Below are 23,268 nucleotides of genomic sequence, written 5' to 3' on the forward strand. Positions count from 1 at the left end.
TGGGAGAAAAACCTTAAGCCAAACAGTGGCAAGGAAAAACTCCCCTTTAGGAGGGAAGAAACCTTGAGCAGGACCAGGCTCATAAGGGGGGACCCTCCTGCCGAGGGCCAGACTGGTGGGTCAGGGACGGCAACAGCACAGCAGGCAGGTGGAAGCAGCAACGGGATGACCAGGGGTGGGGACCGCAGGCCAGCACGCAGCTCCCGAAGCTCCGGCCCAATCAGCAAGTCCCAGGTTGGGGTGCAGGGTCAGGGAAAGACTTGTGCTCCGTAATGCAAGCTACAAGCCACCCACGACCACCTGCAGGACAAAAGAGAGAAAAGGGAGGAGAAGGGGGGGCCAGCAACGGGATGACCAGGGGTGGGGACCGCAGGCCAGCACGCAGCTCCCGAATCTCCGGCCCAATCAGCAAGTCCCAGGTTGGGGTGCAGGGTCAGGGAAAGACTTGTGCTCCGTAATGCAAGCTACAAGCCACCCACGACCACCTGCAGGACAAAAGAGAGAAAAGGGAGGAGAAGGGGGGGCCAGCAACGGGATGACCAGGGGTGGGGACCGCAGGCCAGCACGCAGCTCCCGAAGCTCCGGCCCAATCAGCAAGTCCCAGGTTGGGGTGCAGGGTCAGGGAAAGACTTGTGCTCCGTAATGCAAGCTACAAGCCACCCACGACCACCTGCAGGTTCCGGTGTCCGGCAAAGGATGCTGCAACATGGACAAAAGAGAGAAAAGGGAGGAGAAGGGGGGGCCAGTACAAGAAACTACAGGAGCGACTCTGACACACTAAAGTTTACACTACCTAGAGATTTACCAGCACCAGCTAGAGGTTTACTAAACACTAACTATAGGCTTTACTAAACAGAAATGTTTTAAGTTTAGTTTTAAAGGTGGAGGTGGTGTCAGCCTCCTTAACCCAGATTGGAAGTTGGTTCCATAGTAGTGGTGCCTGATAGCAGAACGCCCGCCCTCCAAATCTACATTTAGATACTCTAGGAACTACGAGTAAACCTGCACTCTGAGAACGGAGAGCTCTGACAGGAACATAAGGCACTATCAGGTCTTGCAAATAATGCAGAGCTAAGCCGTTTTGGGCTTTATACGCAAGTAATAACATTTTAAATTGGATTCTGAATTTTACGGGTAACCAATGGAGCGACGCTAACACTGGAGAGACGTGGTCTCTCCTGCTAATTCCTGTCAGTACTCGTGCTGCTACATTCTGGATCAGCTGGAGCCTATTCAGCAAATTACTTGGACATCCTGCTAACAACACATTACAGTAATCTAGTCTAGAAGATACAAACGCATGAACTAGTTTTTATGCATCACTCTGCGAGAGGATTTTCCTAATCTTTGCAATATTACGGAGATGGAAAAGGCTATTTTACAAACCTGATTGACATATGGTTTAAACGACAAATCCTGATCGAAAATAACACCAAGGTTTCTCACAGTTGCAGTTAATGATTGTGGCAGGGTGGAGGAGCTGCAGCCACTCAGGTTGATTGGGGCACAGGTGGCCCCAATCAACCTCTCCACCCTGCCTGCCTTCATAAGCTGCAGAGCAGCAAGAGGTCTCGGGGGCTGCTGCTGGAGCTGCTGAGCTGTCTGGTGCTGTGTTTGTGCACGTGTGGTAAATAAAACAGTTCTGCACTGAAACTCTGTGTCCTCTCTGTCCTGTCGGTCGGGCCCCGTAGCCTAGCCTTGCTACACTGGCGCCCAACGTGGGGCCCGACGGGATGGAGAAGGGAGGCACGGAGCGGGCCCTGGAGGCACTGGCCCGAGCAATGGCCGACCTGGCAGCCGTGCTTCAGGGCCAGGGTGAGCGGCAGCTCGCGGCGCTGGAAGCGCTGCTGGCGCCGCAGCCGGCAGGCCGCGAGGCAGAGGCTGCGGGACCAGCGGAGCGACCCACTCCAGCGCCACGTCTGAGGTTCGCCACGGCGGTCCCGGAGGATGCGGTCCCTGAGAATGCGGTCCCTGAGAATGCGGTCCCTGAGGATGCGGTCCCGGAGGATGCGGTCCCTGAGAATGCGGTCCCTGAGGATGCGGTCACTGAGGATGCGGTCCCGGAGGATGCGGTCCCGGAGGATGCGGTCCCGGAGGATGCGGTCCCGGAGGATGCGGTCCCGGAGGATGCGGTCCCGGAGGATGCGGTCCCGGAGGCGTCAGAGGCTGAGACTGAGGTCGGCGAGGCGGAGACAGACCAGCTGCTGGAGCAGTGCTGCATCGGGGAGGAGACGGACCAGCGGCCGGAGCAGTGCTGCGTCGGGGAGGGGGTGGTCCTGGACACACACCGGCCACGGATGCCGTCTGGCCCGAGGCCACCCTGGGCCTGGTCCCGAGAGCGGCGTTCTCGGCGGTTACGCCGAGGGCGGCCTCCCGACCGGGTTCTGTGGTCGGCCCGTCGCCGAGGACGACCTCCCGACCGGCCCCAGCGGTCAGCCGAACCGGGAAGGCCCGGAGGCGCAGTCTGCGGTTCCTGGCTTCCTCTCCCGCTCCGAGGGGGGCGGGGGGAGTTGGCTCGGCCGGATGGACCCCGGCCTGAGGTTGGCGATGGGGGTGTGTGGCAGGGTGGAGGAGCTGCAGCCACTCAGGTTGATTGGGGCACAGGTGGCCCCAATCAACCTCTCCACCCTGCCTGCCTTCATAAGCTGCAGAGCAGCAAGAGGTCTCGGGGGCTGCTGCTGGAGCTGCTGAGCTGTCTGGTGCTGTGTTTGTGCACGTGTGGTAAATAAAACAGTTCTGCACTGAAACTCCGTGTCCTCTCTGTCCTGTCGGTCGGGCCCCGTAGCCTAGCCTTGCTACAATGATAACCTCTGTTTTATCTGAATTTAGAAGCAGGAAATTTCTGGACATCCAGTCCTTGATGTCCCTAAGACATGCCTGAAGTTTAACTAACGGTTCTGTTTCATCCGGCTTCATAGACAAATAGAGCTGCGTATCATCAGCATAACAATGAAAGTGTATGCCGTGATTCTGGATTATACTTCCCAACGGCTGCATGTATAAACTGAACAAGATTGGCCCTAGCACTGAACCCTGCGGAACACCATAACAGACCCTTGACTGTTCTGAAGAAACCTCATGTACATGAACAAACTGGAACCTGTCAGATAGATATGATTTAAACCAACGTAGAGCTGTCCCTTTAATCCCAACAACATGCTCTAACCTGTGCAGTAAAATGCCATGATCAACAGTGTCAAAAGCAGCACTGAGGTCCAGTAGAACCAGTATGGTTCTACTGGACCTCATCAGGGCTTACAGCTTAAGAAAACTCAAATATCCTATCTCAAAAAATTAAAATATTCTGGGAATCTTAATCTTAACCTGTAAGCCATAATCAGCAATATTAAAATAATAAAAGGCTTGCAATATTTCAGTTGATTTGTAATGAATCCAGAATGTATGACATTTTTGTTTTTTTAATTGCATTACAGAAAATAAAGAACTTTATCATAATATTCAAATTTTCTGAGACAGTCCTAAGTGTAAGTGTGTTCATCAGCCCGGGTGATTAATGGACAACCTGTGCAAACCATGTTTTTTACTTATTGGTGGCTGATGACTCAGACTCGCACCAACGTTCTCTGTTGGTTTGTAGAGGAGGTCCAGCTGTTTCAGATGTTTCCATTGATGCAGTCAGATTCCCCAGAAGGGACGTGTGTGTGTGTGTGTGTGTGTGTGTGTGTGTGTGTGTGTGTGTGTGTGTGTGTGTGTGTGTGTGTGTGTGTGTGTGTGTGTGTGTGTGTGTGTGTGTGTGTGTGTGTGTGTGTGTGTGTGTGTGTTTCACTAACACCTCCACGTCCCTCCACTGTCGGGGATTAGTGGGTGGAGTAGATTCTTTTGCTCCGACCACGATGACATGTTCATCTGGGTTTTATTTTTAAAAACAAAAGTTCTAAATACCAATGGTCGACCTGTCTAATGGGGCAGTTATTGGCCCATTTTGAAATAATCGGCATCAGCCAATTCCTGGCGTGTTAACAGGCAAAACAATGGGTGCATAAATCAGCCCTCAGCACTGTGTAAATGGAGACTATTTAACAATTAGTGTTTTAATACATCTGACTTACCGAAGCTATTCCTCCTCCCATATTTACACATGCTCTTTAAACTTCCTACACTACCCAGTGTGTAAATGAGTAATTGATGAATAACAAACTCATCCACCTGATGCAGATTCTCATTTATATAGCTTTTGTTTCTGAGGGTGGTGTCGTCATGATTATTAGACACTCCAGCTGCACAAGGAACACAACCTTTTTGTGCCTGTTTTTCTTCTCTGTGGGTTTTGTTTCCAGATCATTCTTTTCACTGACTTGACAAAGGACTTCAACATTGGTACATATAAAGTATAATCTTGATGTTTGGTTTCTCTCTGACTTGGTGGGGACGGTCCAGCTCAGCGCTGTAGAGTGTGAGTCAAACAGCAGGGATTAGTTCCCAGTATACATGAGTGTTGAGACTTTTCCACTAGTACCTACTCAGCACGACTCCACTCGCCTTCCCCTCGTTTCTTTTCAACACCCAGATCAGCAGTAGGAGGTTGGAGAAGCTGCTGTGACGTATTTGATTGTGTTTCTAAACGAAGAAGACAACAACACTAAAGATGTAGAACCTGGAGGAGATGATAGATGTGCTGCTGGATCTTTTTTGTCTCTGTGCTGCTGAAAAGTCAGCTGGAGCCGTGAGCAGCTATGAAGAGACAGAGCTCCTGGTAGATCTGGTCGTTCCTTATCTCCGTCTAGATCCCTTTTTAATTCTCTCCTCAGCACCAGGTTTATGAACATCTGCACCTCAGAGTTCATAAACAGACTTTTGCTGCCGTTGCTGGTGGAATAAAATGAACCAGAATCCGTCAGAGTCTCTTTCTCTGATTTCCTCCTCCTGACTCAGACGTCTGACTCCAACCCCCCGACCAATCGGTGGCCTGTAGTGTGATGATGTCAGATACAGCCGACTCAGCCGCTTAGAACCCCGGCAGAATAGTTACAGGAAAGTACCTACTCGACACGCCTCCACCCCTAGTGGAGAAGCACAAAACCGGGGCGAGTCGGGCTGAGTAGGTACTGGTGGAAAAGCTCCATCCGTCCTCCCCCACCACCTCTCTAGTGACCTTGGTGTGTCTCCACTGAGTTGCTGTGTTTGGTGAAGGCCTCTTCTTCTTCAGTTTCCATGTTTCCTCTGGTTAATCTAAATGTTTCTTATTTTGTACATTTTTTGTAAGTAGTCTATGACTTTCTTTTATAGTCACTTTCAGGGTCTTCCTCTTCAGAGCTGTCACTTCATCAACAGCATCAACTAAGTCACTTATAACATCGCAAAACATCCTGGGGTCGGATTCACAAAACATTCTTAAGAAAAAAAATCTTCTTAAGTGTCATTTTTTTCTTAAGTTCAGTCTTAAGAAGAAAAAAGAGAAGAAGTCGTATTATCCAAAAAAGTTCCTAAGTATTTCTCAACTTTCTTCTTAAGAAAAAACTTAAGAATAAAATGTCTTCTGTGAAAAGGTAAGACTCTAATATCAACTTTTTCAACACATTTTAGACAAGTTTAGACTAGTAGGTCATAGTTTGAGGATATACTTTGTAATTAATTACACAAAGAGCCTGTTAACTGTTTGTTAGCATGTTAGTTAGCGTGGTAGTTAATTATTATTAATTTTCCCCAATAATATTTTTTTTTCGCACATTAATCTCATCCACCATAACCTTGAAAAGTTCCTGCATCTCTTTTTCTCCTTCTCCATGTTTAGTGAGTGACTGACGGTTAAGACCAAACTACCTGTAGGCTATAAATGTTGTTTGTTGGTGCGTGCAATGCAATGACATATTTTAAGAAGTTCTTAAGTAGGAAAAATAAGAAATGACAGTTCTTAAGACGGTTCTTAAGAAAATATTGAGGAATTGCACTGAAAAACTTTCTTATGAACTTCTTAATTTTAGATCTTAAGACATTTCTTAAGATGGTTCTTAAGAACATATTGGTGAATCCGGCCCCAGATCACCATCATACACCGCTTTTCAGATTACATGAATTAATGTGTTGGCTAATTGATATGCTAGCCAGTCCGTCTGCGCTGACATGTACAGGAAACCTACTTGTAGACCAATATCCGCTTCTGGACTTGGTCCGTCCTCTGAGCTCTACCACTCTTTATTGAGATTTCTCCCACAAAGACGGAAGAAAAAGAAAGGAACATGAAGGCATCATGAATCTTTGCAGACATAATTAAATATCTTTCTTTTCTCATCAGCTTTATTTCATTTTTAAATGTACATCTATTCTTAAATTTCATGTCTGCAAAAACTACTTTGAAAAAAGGTGCAATAGTAAAGCGTTTGCTACGTTGCAAAATTGTTTTCCCACATCACCTAAAAGGTGTTGTAGCACCGAGGAGACCCGGTTTCTGAAGGATTTCAGTGGTTATTTTGTCCCTTTACTTGTGAAAACATCTCCCAGTGCAACCGCACGGCTTCTGGGATGTTGTTGTGTTTTTGGCTTCAAAGTTCTGCACATCATTGATCAGAGGTCAGGACTGCAGGCAGGCCGGTCTGGTACCCACAACCTCGTCTTGCAGGCAGGCCAGTCTGGTACCCACAACCTCGTCTTGCAGGCAGGCCAGTCTGGTACACACAACCTCGTCTTGTTCATCCAGTACTTTGTAATGTGTGCAGAATGTGGATTTTTATCGTCCTGTTTGAGAAACACATGGATATCTCTGGAGAAGATGTGGTCTTGAAGGCAGCGTGCACAGCTGAACACATGTGTTGTCTAATGACTGATTTTCATAGGTAAATTCATACTTTGACTATTTTCTATTAATACTTATTACTCAGTTTCAAGTTTAATTCAGTGACCATTATGTTTGTTGGTTTGTTTTCTCAATAGAAGGGTACTAACAAATATGTCTGTGTGTGGGTGTTTTGCTAAAATATTGTGGACCCTCCTCATTTTGGACTTGTTGTTGATAAGTCTTAATGATCTTTTCCCTCATTGGTCAGAAGCGTTGAGTGAGTGCTTTTACATGGGAAGTTTAATTCCTCTTTAATTGTGGCTGGTTTATTCCAATTTTAAATCCGAATAGAATAATTCTGATCATGTAAACACTCGTTCCTCTTTAAATTAATCCCGGTCTTTCTTTCTGCTCGTTCCCTCACCCGTCTGTCTCCATGATCTTATATTCCGCGCTGGGCTGGTTTTCCTAACAAAGTTTAAAGATGCAGCAGCAGTAAACGCTGGTCAAGAGCAGAGACCATTTATTTAATGAATAGAAATAATTAAAAGAACAGATGGAAACAGGAAACATCCAAATTGTGAGCTTTTCAAAGTTGTAGCGGCTAGGTTAGTTTTTCTTCCGGTAGTTTAACTTCCGGTCCCCCCCCTATCCAATCAGAACCTTCCCAACCCCCAGACCTGGAGAGGAATTGGAGAGAGACCATCAAACGTGTTTTCCATGTAAACCTCAATTCAGAATTACTATTTCCATGTAAACTCAAAGGAAAATAGTTTAATTCTGAATTATTTAATTCGGAATAATTAATTCCGAGCCCAGATGCCTCATGGCATCATTGAAGTACTTAACAAAGGTTTCCCAAAGTATTCCTATTCCCATGTGGTGATAAGATGAGGTGTATTTTATTGATACCAGGATTGGGAAGTTATTGGGCAGCAGCAACATAACATAAAGAAATAAATATCATTTTGATAAATGACAGCTCTTGATGCAGGGGAGTTAGTAACCAGGCCTGAAATAAAACAAATGTATCAAGAAATTAAATCCAGTTCACAAGAGTAGAAGTCAAAGTAAAAGCAAGAATTACTCGTTTTTGTTTTTGGTAGGATTTTTCCATATGTTTTTTTCTTTCTTATTTGGGGTGTTTCTTATCTGAACCACTGAATCACTTAAAATCTCCAGAAAACACATTGCCGTCAATCATGGTGCTGGTGGGGTTTTAAACGTGTCAATATTTCCTGCTACTGTGGGCAGATCTGCAGGGGGCGTGATGACGTGGGATTGAGGAAGTACATTTTCTGTCTGACACTTCCTACCTTTGATTTGAAAATGTTGAGATTCCAAAATTAGAAACCTGCTGTCACTGTGACAAGTGACAGTTAAGATCATGATAAATGTGCACGGTAAATCTGCTCGGACAGCAAATACTAACACAGTTTCTAGATCCTCCAGCATACCATGTGACCCTAAATAAAAAAGATCAGTAGATGGATATCTCCATTTAAATTCTGAAAATCTGAAATAGAAAATGATAAAATTTGAGCACCATTTTGTCATCATTGGTGTGCACCAAACGTGCGCTGGCCGGACATGAATCTACCTACACGTGTTCTCGTCGAGACCTTATCAATCCAGTAAATGTTCCCTAGCAGCGTTTATCTGTGAATCACCCCCACACTGACTTATGTGGGGTATAGCTGGTCCAATTTGACCTTAGTGAACCCAGTTGTGGTCTGTGTCACTCAAACACACATGAATGCATTTGAGTGTGATTTCCATCAGGGAAGTCATTCTTAGTTGATGATGTGATACGGACGATGCAGTAGGATTCTCAGCTTCAATAAGTCAGTGTTTTAATGGTTAGCTGCTGCAGCAGTGTGGATCATTCTGCTGCTGTCAGATGGATGAAAACACTTGTCTTTGGGCTGTTTCCTCCGTTCAGACTGGTTCAGATTTCCCCTGTATTGTGATGTCCATCCATCCATCTTTCTTCCGCTTATCCGTTCCCGGGTCGCGGGGGCAGCAGTATTGTGATGTCACACATTTAAATCACAGCCAAATTTTCCAGCCTCCACCTTGCCATATTGATCCAATTCCTTATTGATTCCTTTATGAAATCTAGACATAGTTTCATTGAGAGACGAATAGGCCTACACAGGTTTTTTTTTACCTTAATTTAACTGCGTTAAATAACAAAAAGAGCACAACGTCACGTCAGTAATGAAACACGTCAGCAGGTTTAAGCAGGATCTGCAGTTCATCTACGATGCGCCTGCACAAACCTGAGTCCGACACTATTGCTGCATGTCAAAATAAATGTCTTATATCATGTCTCGTTGTTGATTTGCTATGTGCAATTTAACCACCTCAAAGCACTGATAATGGAATCGAAAAGTGTAGAGATATACAATCAGATTTCTCATAGATTTCAGACAAGTCTGACCTGGTTTTTAATTCTCGCACTTTCCTGCCCCCAGCTTCATCTCCATTCAGTTTCATATCTTTCTGCATTTACTATAGAGGGGATGCATTGACGTCATTTTCCCACTGGACCACGCCCCTTTAAGCCGGAATTATGGTTCTGCGTCAAATCGACGCCGTGCCTACGCCGTCACCGTGACGCCGTCGTGAACCTTAGGACTTCTCCGTCACTCCATTTCTCCGCGGTGCAGTACCCCCCGCAAGCACTAGGTCGCGGGGGGTACTCTCAGATGTGTCTCTCTCAGATCTTTTCCTGAATGGTTTATCCGACTTTTCCGGTCAGAGTGAATCAAAGAGATAAGGACAACTATTGTGAAAAAAACCAAAACAAAACGAAAATCACACATACACGAAGAAAAGAGCGCTGAAAGTTCACGACTGCTTCAAACCGGAAACCGGAAATGCGTTGCTACCAAGCGAACCAATCACAGCCCTCTCGTCTGCGTTTGGTCTGCGTCACGTCCACGCGTAGTTACAATTTTTGGGAGGTGACGTCAGCGACGGCGTCTGTGACGGCAGATCTGCCAGTTACCCCAAGAACCAGTGGTCCATGGACATTAATATTTGGTACAGTTACCAAGAACCAGTGGTCCATGGACATTAATATTTGGTACAGTTACCAAGAACCAGTGGTCCATGGACATTAATATTTGGTACAGTTACCAAGAACCAGTGTTCCATGGACATTAATATTTGGTACAGTTACCAAGAACCAGTGGTCCATAGACATTAATATTTGGTACAGTTACCAAGAACCAGTGGTCCATGGACATTAATATTTGGTACAGTTACCAAATACCAGTGGTCCATAGACATTAATATTTGGTACAGTTACCCCAAGAACCAGTGGTCCATGACATTAATATTTGGTACAGTTACCCCAAGAACCAGTTGTCCATGGACATTAATATTTGGTACAGTTACCAAGAACCAGTGGTCCATGGACATTAATATTTGGTACAGTTACCAAGAACCAGTGGTCCATGGACATTAATATTTGGTACAGTTACCAAGAACCAGTGGTCCATGGACTATAATATTTGGTACAGTTACCAAGAACCAGTGGTCCATGGACATTAATATTTGGTACAGTTACCAAGAACCAGTGGTCCATGGACATTAATATTTGGCCACGAATCCAGTTTCCTGATATTTATATGTACTTAATTTCTACGCCGGGGAAATACACGAAGCAAAGCTTGAAGGCTTACAAAAGTCTTGACGCTTGGTCCGACTTCAAGGCAGGATTTGTTGTAGAAATTAAAGTGATGAGGACACCGAACTTTATGATTTGACCGTTTAACGTTAGCTACCCAAAAATCCAACATTACCTGATACAAAATGGGAACCACAAATCCACGTTTCGGTGCCTGGAATCCAGTTGTTTCTGTGAATCGCAGCGATCCATTTGTCTTTCTTAAGCTTATTTTTCAGCAGTCTGTAAAACCATAACTCCGATTTCTTGCTAAATCTATGAGTACAGTCGATCGCACAACAGCTCTTTCCCATTTAAGATGTTTTCCAGTTGCTCAAACTGAAAGTTTACGCTGACACTCAGTCTTTCTGACACTCAGTCTTTCTACCACTCAGTCTTTCTGCCACTCAGTCTTTCTACCACTCAGTCTTTCTGACACTCAGTCTTTCTGACACTCAGTCTTTCTGCCCTCAGTCTTTCTGCCACTCAGTCTTTCTGACACTCAGTAACCCGCTGTTGTGAAGTCGCATCTGTGACGTCATGCGCATTCTCTCTATACCTAAGTTAAAATCGTGCTTCAAAAAGAGAGACGACCCCTACAGGAGAGGAGAGGTGTCTGATACTAACACACAGCACATCTGTGCTGGAAAGCTGTGTGTAGGACACATATCCGTCCACCTAGTCCTAATACCAGTGTCATACACAAACAAACGTCTTTATCCCGGCCTTGTAACCCCAGTAGGCCAGAGCTACCCTTTGGGTACGATGGCCTTACAGTGACGTAGAGGGATGAAGACCCATACTGGCCCATCCAGGTACTTTCTGAGGCTGAAACGCTGCCTTTGTGCTGGCTCTTAGCTCCTGGTCCTGCTGGAAAATACACCTTTAAGCACCAAGAGCACTGGGTTTGAGTTTTCTTGTTTGTGCTGAACAGTGTTTTGATTGTTTTTGAGAAGGTTCATGTTTTTCTAAGAGGTTTTATGTTTTATGTATAATTGTAAGGCAAACGTCATACTTTATTTGGCAAGACTTTAATGCTTAAAATGATAGTCAAAGCCTTTCTAAAGGCCATTAATTTCATTTAGATGACTGTTGTTCAGTTCCTCATTGTTGGTATAGACAACACTTAAAGGTATTGTGACATCATTTTTAACATGCTTTTAACACTATTAAAAGTCTTGGCCAACATCCCTCAAATGTGTCTAAAAGAGTGTAACAAGAAAAACTTCACTTTAGTACTCCATTCCTGGCTTTTTATGACAGTGTTTTTTTGCGCCGTGAAAAACGCTTCCTTTTACCCCTTTCCTGTCAATCATTGCGCCGCTCCTCCTCCAAACCTCCTCCTCCTCCAGCCATACGCTCACAGCGGCGTCGGAGTGTTAAGCCGGGAGCGACAGGCGAAGCATGCATGGAAAAGCAGCAGGGCGAACCACAGCAAACAATCATAAAAATAAAGGCATGTGAGCAGCACTGTCCCCTTATCTAAGTCCAGTCAGTGGCCGCGGGTCTTTTTAGCAGTTTTCCTCCGGTGATTAGAACAAAAGAGGCTCTAAACAGCTCCGTGTTAAGCCTGATTTATGGTTCCACGTTAAATCGACGCAGAGCCTACGCCGTAGGGTTCAGCGTATGGTGTGCGTCGCCGCGTAACCCTACGCCGTAGGCTCTGCGTCGGTGTAACGCGGAACCATAAATCAGCGTTTATGGTGCGCTGGAGAGGAGAGGAGACAGGGAGCTGGGTGGAGGGGGCGGTGATTTAGCGGGGCGTTACGTAACGATCCGCCACCAAACCAGATGAGCCGTTTTTGCATTGTTATGCGGAAAATCCCAGAAAGCACACAATACACTGAATGTTAAAAGTTGTTTTTTGGGTGTAATTGATGTCAAGACACCCAACAAAACACATAAAAATCAAGAAAAATTTGTTTTTCATGTCACAATACCTTTTAAAGAACCTTATCATGCTCCTTGTCTCCAGGAAATTGCTTTTCTAAACATGTATTCTGTTGATACTCTGTCATTTTGCAGGGAATTGTTGAAATAAATAGAGACTACATCATTAGCATTTATTAATCTTCCTGTTCCTTTTCCTTAGGAACAGACAGAAGCTTCTCCGAGCCTGTAGAGGACACAGACACCACCGTTCCCCTGGAGGACATTGTGAGAAACCCTTTCTTTATTCTTTTCTGCAGCCATTTGTGTGTTTAAATGTCTCTCTGCCTTGACTTCCCATCCGTCCAGTTTGTTTGGTGTTGATTTGTCATTGTTCTTGGCGAGAAAGCCTTGCACAGTCACAGTAATCTGTTAAGAAATCTACCGTAACTGAACACAACATGCTGTGATTACTTGCACCCAGGAGCTCATTCAAGAGCAAGTTACAGCAGGCACTTTTCTGTGTTCGTACACAAGAGTGTCATTTTCTTCCTCACTTTTGGACTTGGTTTCATGAACACACAGAATATAAAGCTTTAACATGAGGATTAGAAAGCCGACAAGCGTGTCTTTCTCTGGTATCTTTCTTTAACTCTCCTCCTCCTGTTTTCTCCTCTCTATATTGGCTTCCAGTTCCTTTTGGGATAGAATTTTTTTATTTGTATTACTTGTTTTAAAAGTTCAGAATTGTTAAAGGTCAGTCTGCTGATCAGTTCCTTCTTTAGGTGCAGGCTAAAAACCAGAGGAGAGCGTGCTGTTGCAGCAGCTGCTCCAAAGCTGTGGAACAACTTCACACATGTCCACGAGCCCGGGGGCTTTTAAATTTCTCTTTTCTCTTTTCTCACTGGCTTTTAATGAAGTTCATTTAAAAGTATTTTTCTCATGCTGTTTGTAGGTGTTTTATTGTTATGTATTTGTATCTGTACAGCATGTTGGTCAAACTCGGTTATTTTTAAATGTGCTTTTATGAATAAATCTGACATTAACCTAACATCATCTTTGCCGTTGTCTCTCCCACAGCCTCTCCCATCCTTGAAGGACAATTATCCAGTGCAAGTCACAGATCCTCACGGTAAATAAGGTGTCTTTATTCTACAGCTCATTTTATAAACATGTGTGCACCACTTTTGTCAATTCAGTTTAGTTTTATTTACAGGACTGTCTCAAAAAATTAGGATATTGTGATTTTCTGTAATGCAATTACAAAAACATAAAAGTCATACATTCTGGATTCATTACAAATCAACTGAAACATTGCAAGCCTTTTATTATTTTAATATTGCTGATCATGGCTTACAGCTTAAGAAAAATCAAATATCTTATCTCAAAAAATTTGAATATTCTGGGAATCTTAATCTTAAACTGTAAACCATAATCAGCAATATTAAAATAATAAAAGGCTTGCAATATTTCAGTTGATTTGTAATGAATCCAGAATGTATGACATTTTAGATTTTTTTTTATTGCATTACAGAAAATAAAGAACTTTATCACAATATTCTAATTTTCTGAGACAGTCCTGTATATAGTGCCAAATCATGACAACACAGGTCAACCTGTTTCAAAGTAGTCCAATTAATACAAGGCCAATAAAACAACAATAACTATGATTGCTTTGCTAAGGAAACCAACAGGTTACATCAAAATTTTTCTTTGATCCAATCCCCGTTTCTGAGCAAGCACCAGGTGACCCTTTAACAGAAACACAAACACAAACCTCCGGCAGAGCCGGGCTCAGGAACGGTGAGGGTTAGAGTTTGAGAGGACAAGAAAGGGGAGAGAACGGCAACAACAACAGATCAGTAACACCTGCTAAGAACAAGGAACACAGGTTAACAACCATAACAGTCACTACGTTTCCATGCATCAATAACCCTTTTAAAACCCGAATATTGGCAATAACCCGAATTTGCACGGCCATGTAAACACCAATAACCTCTTTGAATAACCCGAATTTGCTCATATTCAGGTTTTTAAAAACCCCAATATGAGCCCTGGGTTACTCCTTTTAAAACCCGAATATTGGGTCATGTAAACGCCAAACGGAATACCCCCATCAAACGGAACAGGAATTTGTTTTCTGCACATGCTCTGTTCACAAGGAATCCTGGTCTTTTGAGTCCAGGACGTTCTTATAAACACAGAGAAACCAAGACCAGGAGGAGACTAATCACTTCATAAATGTAATGAAGGATATGAACATTTCTGCATTTGTAGACGGTAGAAAGTACCGGGATAGAAGATTTACAAGAAGGTGAGCGAAAAGTTGCGCGAAGCAGCATTTGTTTTGAATTTGGATACAGGAAGAAGAAGCAGAAATGATGGGAATTGCGTCGTGATGTTCTCCGTGCATCGCTGGTTTGATCCAGATATCCCAAATGATTAATTACCATGTAAACGGAATATTCTGAATGTTTCAATTCAATTCAATTCAATTTTATTTATATAGCGTCTAATACAACAGATGTTGTCTCTAGACGCTTTCCAGAGATCCAGAACATGAACATGAACATAAACATAAACATAAACCCCCGAGCAATTATTATATAAACAATGGCAGGTAAAAACTCCCTTAGTGGGAGAAAAGCCTTAAGCCAAACAGTGGCAAGGAAAAACTCCCCTTTAGGAGGGAAGAAACCTTGAGCAGGACCAGGCTCATAAGGGGGGACCCTCCTGCCGAAGGCCAGACTGGGGGAGTCAGGGACGTCGACAGCACACAGCAGGCAGGTGGAAGCAGCAGCGGGATGACCAGAGGTGGGGGGGGGGGGCGTCAGCAGCACACAACAGTCATGTGGAATGTTTCAGTAACCGGAATATTGTGCCTCTACCCAGATGGAAATGGTCAGACACCTGATAATTAGTAAGTACAGAAGCCGTGGGTGATGCATATAAAAGCCTGATCCAAGAAATTACATTTTGACCAAAACCGAATTTCTCTAAAGCAAAGAAAAGATAATCTCATTCGATGTGATCAAAAGCCTTTTCTGCGTCTAGTGAAATTACGGCTTCAGCACCGGGAGTTTGGGAAGGAGTATATGCAAAATATTGAGCAGACGTCGTACATTACAGAATGACTGTCTCCCACGGATAAAACCAGTCTGATCATTAGAAATTATCGAGGGAAGAATCTTCTCCAAAGGAGACCTAGGGCTTTAGCCAGAATCTTAAAATCTTGATTAAGGGGGCTTATAGGTTGAAAAGAAGAGCAGTTCTGGGGATCCTTGTCTTTTTTCCAGAGGGGCGAAATGGTGGCGTGTTATAAATTCGGAGGAAGAGTTTTTGCTTGAAAGGATTTGGTATACATTGCATGCAAAAGGGGTACTATTTTGTCTAAAATAGTGACTTATAAAAGTCGGCTGGAAAGCCATCTGCCCCTGCAGCCTTCCCGCTTTGCATAGAACCAAAAGATTTTTTTATAAATTCAGGGGTGATCGTTTCTTCAAGGAACAAAAGGGCCTAAAAGGGCCTCAGGACTTATTTTGGCAATTTTCAAATTATTGAAAAAATCAGCAAAGTGGGTTGGGTCAAACGTAGATTCAGAAGTATAAAGACTTGAGTATTATTTTTTGAAGCTTGGAGCTTGTGATAGAGCCGGAAACAGGTTTTATGGTTTTTATGGCGTTTTGACGATGCTGGTGGGCTAAAAGTCTCGTGCTGTGCTCATACAATTTATGGCGGGACTTAAGCAGTGACTCCTCTGCGCGCTGAGATGTTAAGAGATCGAACTCTTATCTTTAAGGAGTTCGGGAATAGGATTCATTGCATATTGTGATGTAGATGAGGAATGGAGGATGTGAGGTCAGAGGTTCTACTTTTGCAAAGCTTATTCACATGGGGTGTATAAGAAATGAATCGTCCCCATAGAAAAGCCTTCAAAGCTTCCCGGTGGATAGATGGGGAGGTATCAGCCTATGGATTAGTCAAGAAAAATGTGTCAATTTGGTTTGAAACATAGGTGACAAACTCTGGGTTGGAGAGGAGAAGAGGATTAAAGCGCCATGACCTATTTGGGGGTCTTTCCTGTAAATCGAGCTTAAGTTTGAGTGGCGAATGGTCCGAAATAACAATACCTTGTGTCAGGGTTTGACATTTCCCCCAGTTTCAGTTCTGTCTTGACCCTCCTGTTTCCATCTGCCCTGATTGTCTGCCCCTGTGTCTCGTTATCCTGTTATATCTAGTCTTGTCTTTCCCTGCTCCTCGCTGGTCCGTACTGTTTCCTCCCTCCATGTTCTCCTCGTCAAGTTTTCGGATTCATGTTTTTGGTCTGCCTTTTGATCCTGCTCAGCAGCGTTTTTGGTTTTGATTTTGCTTTTGCAAATATATTTTAGTTTTTTCCAACTCCTTCCTCCTGCTCTCCTGCGTTTGGGTCCTCAACAAACCACTCTGTGACAGAACGGACCAGCCAATATGGACCCAGTAGGAAAGTACCTCACCCTCCTTGAGTTCTTCTGCCGCGAGGCGGAGAAGAAGATGCGCCGGGTCGAGGAGGAGGAGGCCCCCTTCTGGGGAACACGCCTGGCTCCAGGGGGGCCCGGGTGTGTTTGAGTCCTGGGGGGACGAGGTCGGCGCCAGCCCCAGCTGGTTCCTGTCTCGGCGGTGGTCCCGGACGCATCGTCTCCTGTTCCGGCGGTGGTTCCTGGCGCATCAGTCCCTGTTCCTGCTCCTGTGATGGTCCCGGACCCCCCCAGCCAGCGCCGAGGACCCGGGTTCCCCCCCAGCCAGCGCCGAGGACCCGGGTTCCCCCCCAGCCAGCGCCAAAGACCCGGTGTCCCCCTCAGCCAGCGCCGAGGACCCGGTGTCCCCCTCAGCCAGCGCGGAGGACTCGGTGTCCCCCCCAGCCAGCGCCGAGGACCCGGTGTCCCCCGAAGCCGGCCCCGAGGATCCTTGGTCCCCCGAAGCCGGCCCCGAGGATCCTTAATCCCCCGAAGCCGGCCCCGAGGATCCTTAATCCCCCGAAGCCGGCCCCGAGGATCCTTAGCCCCCCTAAACTGGCCCCGAGGACCCTTAATCCCCCGAAGCCGCCCCCGAGGATCCTTGGTCCCCCGAAGCTGGCCCCGAGGATCCTTAATCCCCCAAAGACGGCCCCGAGGATCCTTAGCCCCCCGAAGCCGGCCCCGAGGATCCTTGGTCCCCCGAAGCCGGCCCCGAGGATCCTTAATCCCCCGAAGCCGGCTCCGAGGATCCTTAATCCCCCGAAGCCGGCTCCGAGGATCCTTGGTCCCCCGAAGCTGGCCCCGAGGATCCTTAATCCCCCAAAGCTGGCCCCGAGGATCCTTAGCCCCCCGAAGCCGGCCCCGAGGATCCTTGGTCCCCCGAAGCCGGCCCCGAGGATCCTTAATCCCCCGAAGCCAGCCCGAGGATCCTTAGCCCCCCGAAGCCGGCCCCGAGGATGCTTAATCCCCCGAAGCCGGCCCCGAGGATCCTTAGCCCCCCGAAGCCGGCCCCGAGGATCCTTAATCCCCCGAAGCCGGCCCCGAGGATCCTTAGATCCTTAGAATCTCAGTGAGATCACTTTTGAACGGTAAATATTAAAATAAACCGTACACAGGTACATTTACAACTGATATTAAATCACTGTGAATACATCAATGTCAGTTACGTGTATTGAATGGCTGGATGACAACTAAACGCGTAATTAGATAAGCTTTTCTGTGTTATTTTGGGGGGAGGGAAAACTTCGCTTCATGGGTTACGGATGAATTAGTAACTGAAATGTAATCTGGTGCAATGCAACTCTTGTGTAGCTACATGAGATTAATGTAAGCGATTTATTAATATTCTCTTACATTGGACAATGATAAATTATGGTTTTCAGTTAAATATTTTATGATCCAGCTCTATTTATCTGTAGTACGATGCTGCAGATGTTTATCAGTCTGTGGTCAGTGTGTTTTATGCTGCTGGGGAGGAATCACACACAAACACTGATGTATTTAAATGATGGATGTGACAATAAGAGCAAGTGTCTGTCTGTGAGAACAAGTAAAATAATTAAAAGACAATGTATTAAGGCTCTTAAATCACAGGAAAATATGTTTGGCTTTACGGAAGAACAATTTTATTTAACAGAGACTATTCCAGCATTAGGACAGCAGAACATCTATTCCGGTAGAAAATAGGCGAGACGCAACACCAATTCAATACTCTGTAGCTGTGCATCCGAACCAGAAGTGGTCTGGGCTTGGCGTCAGCTGGTGGTTTGGGTGCAGCGGTTCCATGGACTCGTTGTGGCCAAAAACTTCACGAAGGAGGTTACACACAAATTCAGCAGTTTAGGCATCTCCACAGGCCGCAGGCCAATTATGCGGATATTCTCTCTTCGTGTGTAACTGCTCAGGGGCCTCATCTATAAAGCTTGCTTGCGCAGAAAAAGCGCCTGAAAGTTGCGGAAGCCGCCATCTACGCAAAGCCAAGGATCTAAAAAGAAAAAACTAACCGAAAAATCTGCTTATCTTTACGGCAACTCGGACCCTCCCGTAAGAATTTACTTAAGACACGGGGAACTGGCGACGCAGGGTTTGAGGTGGTGAAATGAAGCCAGATTCATGTCATACTCTTAATAATGTCATCACATATCACAACATATATCAGCCTTAAAATAATAAAATAATAAAATAAAATAAAATCGTGTCCCTCTGTGTGTGAAGCTCAGTCAGTCAGGACTCTGGTGCTGCTGGAGCGGCAGCCTCTTCTTCACCCACCGCTTTAGGACAGAACAAATGAGGGGCTGCGTTTAGGGAGCCCCACGGAGCCCCTAAAGGGACTCAGATTTTTTCATATATATGAGTTTTACGCGCGCGTGAAACCTTTACGTGCGGGTGTATGGTGCCTAAATTAGGGTCCCGCGTTAAAACGACGCAGAGCCTACGGCGTAGGGTACGCGGCGACGCGCACCTACGCCGTAGGCTCTGCGTTGGTGTGATGCAGAACCATAAACCCGCCCTGAGCAGCTCTGAGGGGAGACGGGAGGGGAGGAGTGGGAGCGGGGGGTGAAGCGGGGCTGCGGGGCCGTTTTCGTATCGCTTTCATACAGTGTCTTGATAATTTGCAATTTAAGGCTGAGCCTACCGTTAGTTTTTAAACTGTAAAAAGTGCAAAAAACATGATTTTGAAAAGACAGGGGGACGTGTGTCCCCCTGTTGCGCCGGGGAACTCACGGCGTTTAGCGCAGCAACGGCGTGCTGCCACTCACTCGCTTTATTTTATTGTATACTATTTATATGCTTATTCTAACTTTTACTGTGACCACCAAATAATGTGGTTTTCCTGTCCTCCACATCATCTACAACATCTAGGTCTCCGTGAAAGTCAGTGTCACGGTGGCTGCTACCTCTCATTCATTCTGACGCCTAACAGGCTGCAGGAAGCCACTGCGCATGCTCAGTAGGCTCATCCATATGCATTTATGGGCGTGTAGCCAGCAAGCTGGTGCTGTGGGAGCCAACACGCGGGCGCCGGTCAAGAGGACGTCCTACACCAACATATGTGGACATACTCAAGAAGGATGCCGGGGCCCAGAGTACCAGCGAACTGGAAAGTTGTATGGAGAATCGGGATGACTGGAGACAACGATGGACGGCTCGTCTGAGGACGACCTAGTAGTAGTAGTAGAGGGTGGAATATGAGGCGGATTCAGCTACGCAGCCTTCCAGCTGGGCTGTGATTCATAAAGGAACGTTGCCTGCAAATCTGCGTGCACATGGTTTTATTGATCCGGATTTTTTTTTGCGCCCGGCATTTTCGGCTTTTGAGTGTACGTGCACTTTTAGTATGACTCCTACGCAGTCCATTTTAAATGAGGCCCCAGGTAATCAAGCTGCTTCTTTATGGACGCGTTTTCTTTCGTTAGCCGAGCCACCGTGAGCTGGTCACAGGGGTCAGTTAGGGACTCCTCCACATCCTGAATCCTTTTTCCGTGAACATCAACCGTCCACTGTAGAGCTGAAATGGCAGACACAATCAGTTTCTCACATGGTTGTGGAGGAATTTTGATATTTTGGATATTCACTTCTGCACAGCTCTGTTTAGGTCTCACCACAGCATCAGGTTGAGGTCTGGTCTGGATGCTTTTATGTTTAGTAATTCTGATATAGAATTGCTGGTGTGAATCTGATCATTGTTCTGTTGCATAATCAGGGCTGCACATAATTATTTTGGTCTGGTGCTCAGAGGAGCCCCTGGATATGTGACTTGGGCCTCCAAAAACGCGGTGACCCGTCTCGCCGGATCGATAAAAGAGGGATGCAGGAATAAGTTATAGGCATAACGATATTTATTCACTTATAAAGATGAATGGCTCAATATGGTCCTTTACAAAGTTAATTTATTTCAATAATTCAACTAGAATATGATGTAAAAGTTAATTTATTTCAATAATTCAACTAGAAAATGGTGTAAAAGTTAATTTATTTCAATAATTCAACTAGAATATGGTGTAAAAGTTAATTTATTTCAATAATTCAACTAGAATATGGTGTAAAAGTTAATTTATTTCAATAATTCAACTAGAATATGGTGTAAAAGTTAATCTATTTCAATAATCCAACTTAAAAGGTGAAACTAATATATTACCTAGTCTTATTACATGCAAAGCAAGATATGTTAAACCTTTATTTGTTATAATTTTGATGATGGAATTGTTTATTGATTTCATAAAATATTCTCTAATTTATTTTTTATTTGGGGTTTTCATAAACTTTGAGCCATAATCAGAGCAGAGTCTTGCTGCTGCAGGAAACTGCTGCACGCAGTGACGGACGCTGGCTGATTTATGGTTCCGCGTTGCACCAACGCAGAGCTTACGGGGTAGGATACGCGGGAATGCGAACGTACGGTTTTCTGTTTTCTGTTTCTATCCACGGGTAGTGGTTCAGTTTGGCGTCTCTTTGTAGTTGGTGGTGGTGGAACGCCAAAATAATTACTTAATGGCGCTTGCTTCTTGGACATTTTGACGAGACGTGTCGGGGTTTGTTCAGTAAAACTGATCCTTACCTCTCTCCCTGCGCAACCCACCGCAGCAACGGACGCGCTGTGATTGGCCAGCCCAGTACCAACTTTGAGTGGTAGTTCTGGGGAAAAGCTCTCCCAATAGATTTTTCAATATTAGTATTCTGGTCTGGCCACAACCAATAATATGAGCCCCAGCTGTTGGTACGCAAAAGCGCTTCGCAGCACAAGATTGACAGCGCACTGTGGATTTTGACGGCGCATGCGCTCTGGCGGCCCACTTATGTGCAGCCCTGTGCATAATCCAATATTGATGCAGCTTTAGTTTCAGACTGACGGCCTCGTGCTTGCCTTTTCAGTCTTCATCTGATTGTGCTGATTGTTGATGATGACATCATCAGCTTTTAATGGATTTTTTCAAAATATTTGACATGTCATTCTGAGGGGAATGGCACATCCAAATCTAAAGCAATGAACTTCCTTTCACCACATGGTGGCGCTATGAGTTTGAGCAATTATGAGAATCTGTTCAGAGCAGTATTGATCATACACATGAAATCTGAGGTCTCTTGGACAATGCATGCCCGAGTGATAGCAAACCAAATTCAAAAACACTGTATTTATCCCTGAGAACAAATGTATTGTTGCAGTAGGGATTTCATTTAAGTCTTTTCAAGGAGTCATTGTTTAGTGGAAATGGTACAGGGGTATAAATACCTCGGTGTTCACCTGGTTGACAAACTGGAGACAACTCTGATGCTGTGGAGAAGAAAGGGTAGAGCAGACTTTACTTCTAGAGGAAGCTAAGGTCCTTCAGTGTTTGCAGGAAGATGTTAAATATCTTCTATAAGTCTGGTGTGGAGAGTTGAATCACTTCTGCAGTCGTCTGTTGGCGAGCAGCAATCAGAACCAGTGACTTAAAGAAACTGAACAAGTTGATCAAGAGTGCTGGCTCTGTTCTTGGGACTGTTCGTCTCTCATGATAGAAAAACTATTTTGCCGAGTCCTAGCTCTCCAAAAGTCCACAATCATCTCCTTTGTCTTGTTTACATTCAAGTTAAGGTGATAACGCAGATGTGTTCCTGGCAGATGCTGTGACATTTCGGCAGATCTCCATGCCCTCTGGATACCTGAGTCCGTCCTCAGAAGACAGGATACGACAGGTCAGTGTAACATCCTTCCATGCATCCACTTGGATTATATTGAAGCTTCTACAGCAAGACACAGGTTTACTGAGGGAAACCCACGCTGTTCCTGAATAACAGTCAGTTGTTCTTCACACTGACTTCATTATTATCCTCAGATCTCTTCATTTCTATTTTTAGTAGTCACATGTGACTTTTACATATATTATATATATATGGTATTTTGGGGGGGGTGGCGCAGGCAGGTGGAAGCAGCAGCGGGAGATTAAAGTCCCCTCAGCCGGTCAGCTGTGGCTCGTTATAAAACTAATTATTTCAACTGAAAACACATTAAAGCATAACTGTTATATAACTGAATAACTGAATGAATAACTGATTAATACAATATTTATGTTTTTTGGTAAGTGACCGCGGTATAAGCGGGATAATGCCCTTCGAGGTGACATTAACTAAATATATGGACTTCACGGAGGCAAACCGTCTGACGGTTAATGTACAACTCGTCGGGCATTATCCTTTATGTGTGTGTGTGTGTGTGTGTGTGTGTGTGTGTGTGTGTGTGTGTGTGTGTGTGTGTGTGTGTGTGTGTGTGTGTGTGTGTGTGTGTGTGTGTGTGTGTGTGTGTGTATATATATATGGTGTGTGTATATATTATATATGTATGTATATATATATATATATATATATATATATATGGTGTGTGTATGTATGTATGTATGTATGTATATATATATATATATATATATGTATGTGTGTGTATATATATAATATATATATATATATACACACACACAGTGTATATATATATATATATGTGTGTGTGTGTGTGTGTGTGTGTG

At 44.9% G+C, this 23,268-nt stretch overlaps 1 protein-coding gene across 3 annotated transcripts in view; it reads left to right on the forward strand.

The window, feature by feature from the left end:
* Nucleotides 1-23,268, forward strand: part of edaradd (EDAR-associated death domain) — a 74,527-nt gene that overhangs the window by 43,804 nt on the left and 7,455 nt on the right. For all 3 annotated transcript variants that reach the window (XM_061746187.1, XM_061746185.1, XM_061746186.1), the window contains exons 3-5: nt 12,502-12,566; nt 13,359-13,410; nt 22,374-22,447. In XM_061746187.1, coding sequence (XP_061602171.1) covers nt 12,502-12,566; nt 13,359-13,410; nt 22,374-22,447 — 191 coding nt within the window. The remainder of the gene's footprint in view (nt 1-12,501; nt 12,567-13,358; nt 13,411-22,373; nt 22,448-23,268) is intronic.

Source organism: Cololabis saira, chromosome 17 (assembly GCF_033807715.1).
Source record: "Cololabis saira isolate AMF1-May2022 chromosome 17, fColSai1.1, whole genome shotgun sequence".
In the NCBI taxonomy this organism is placed as follows: Eukaryota; Metazoa; Chordata; class Actinopteri; order Beloniformes; family Belonidae; genus Cololabis; species Cololabis saira.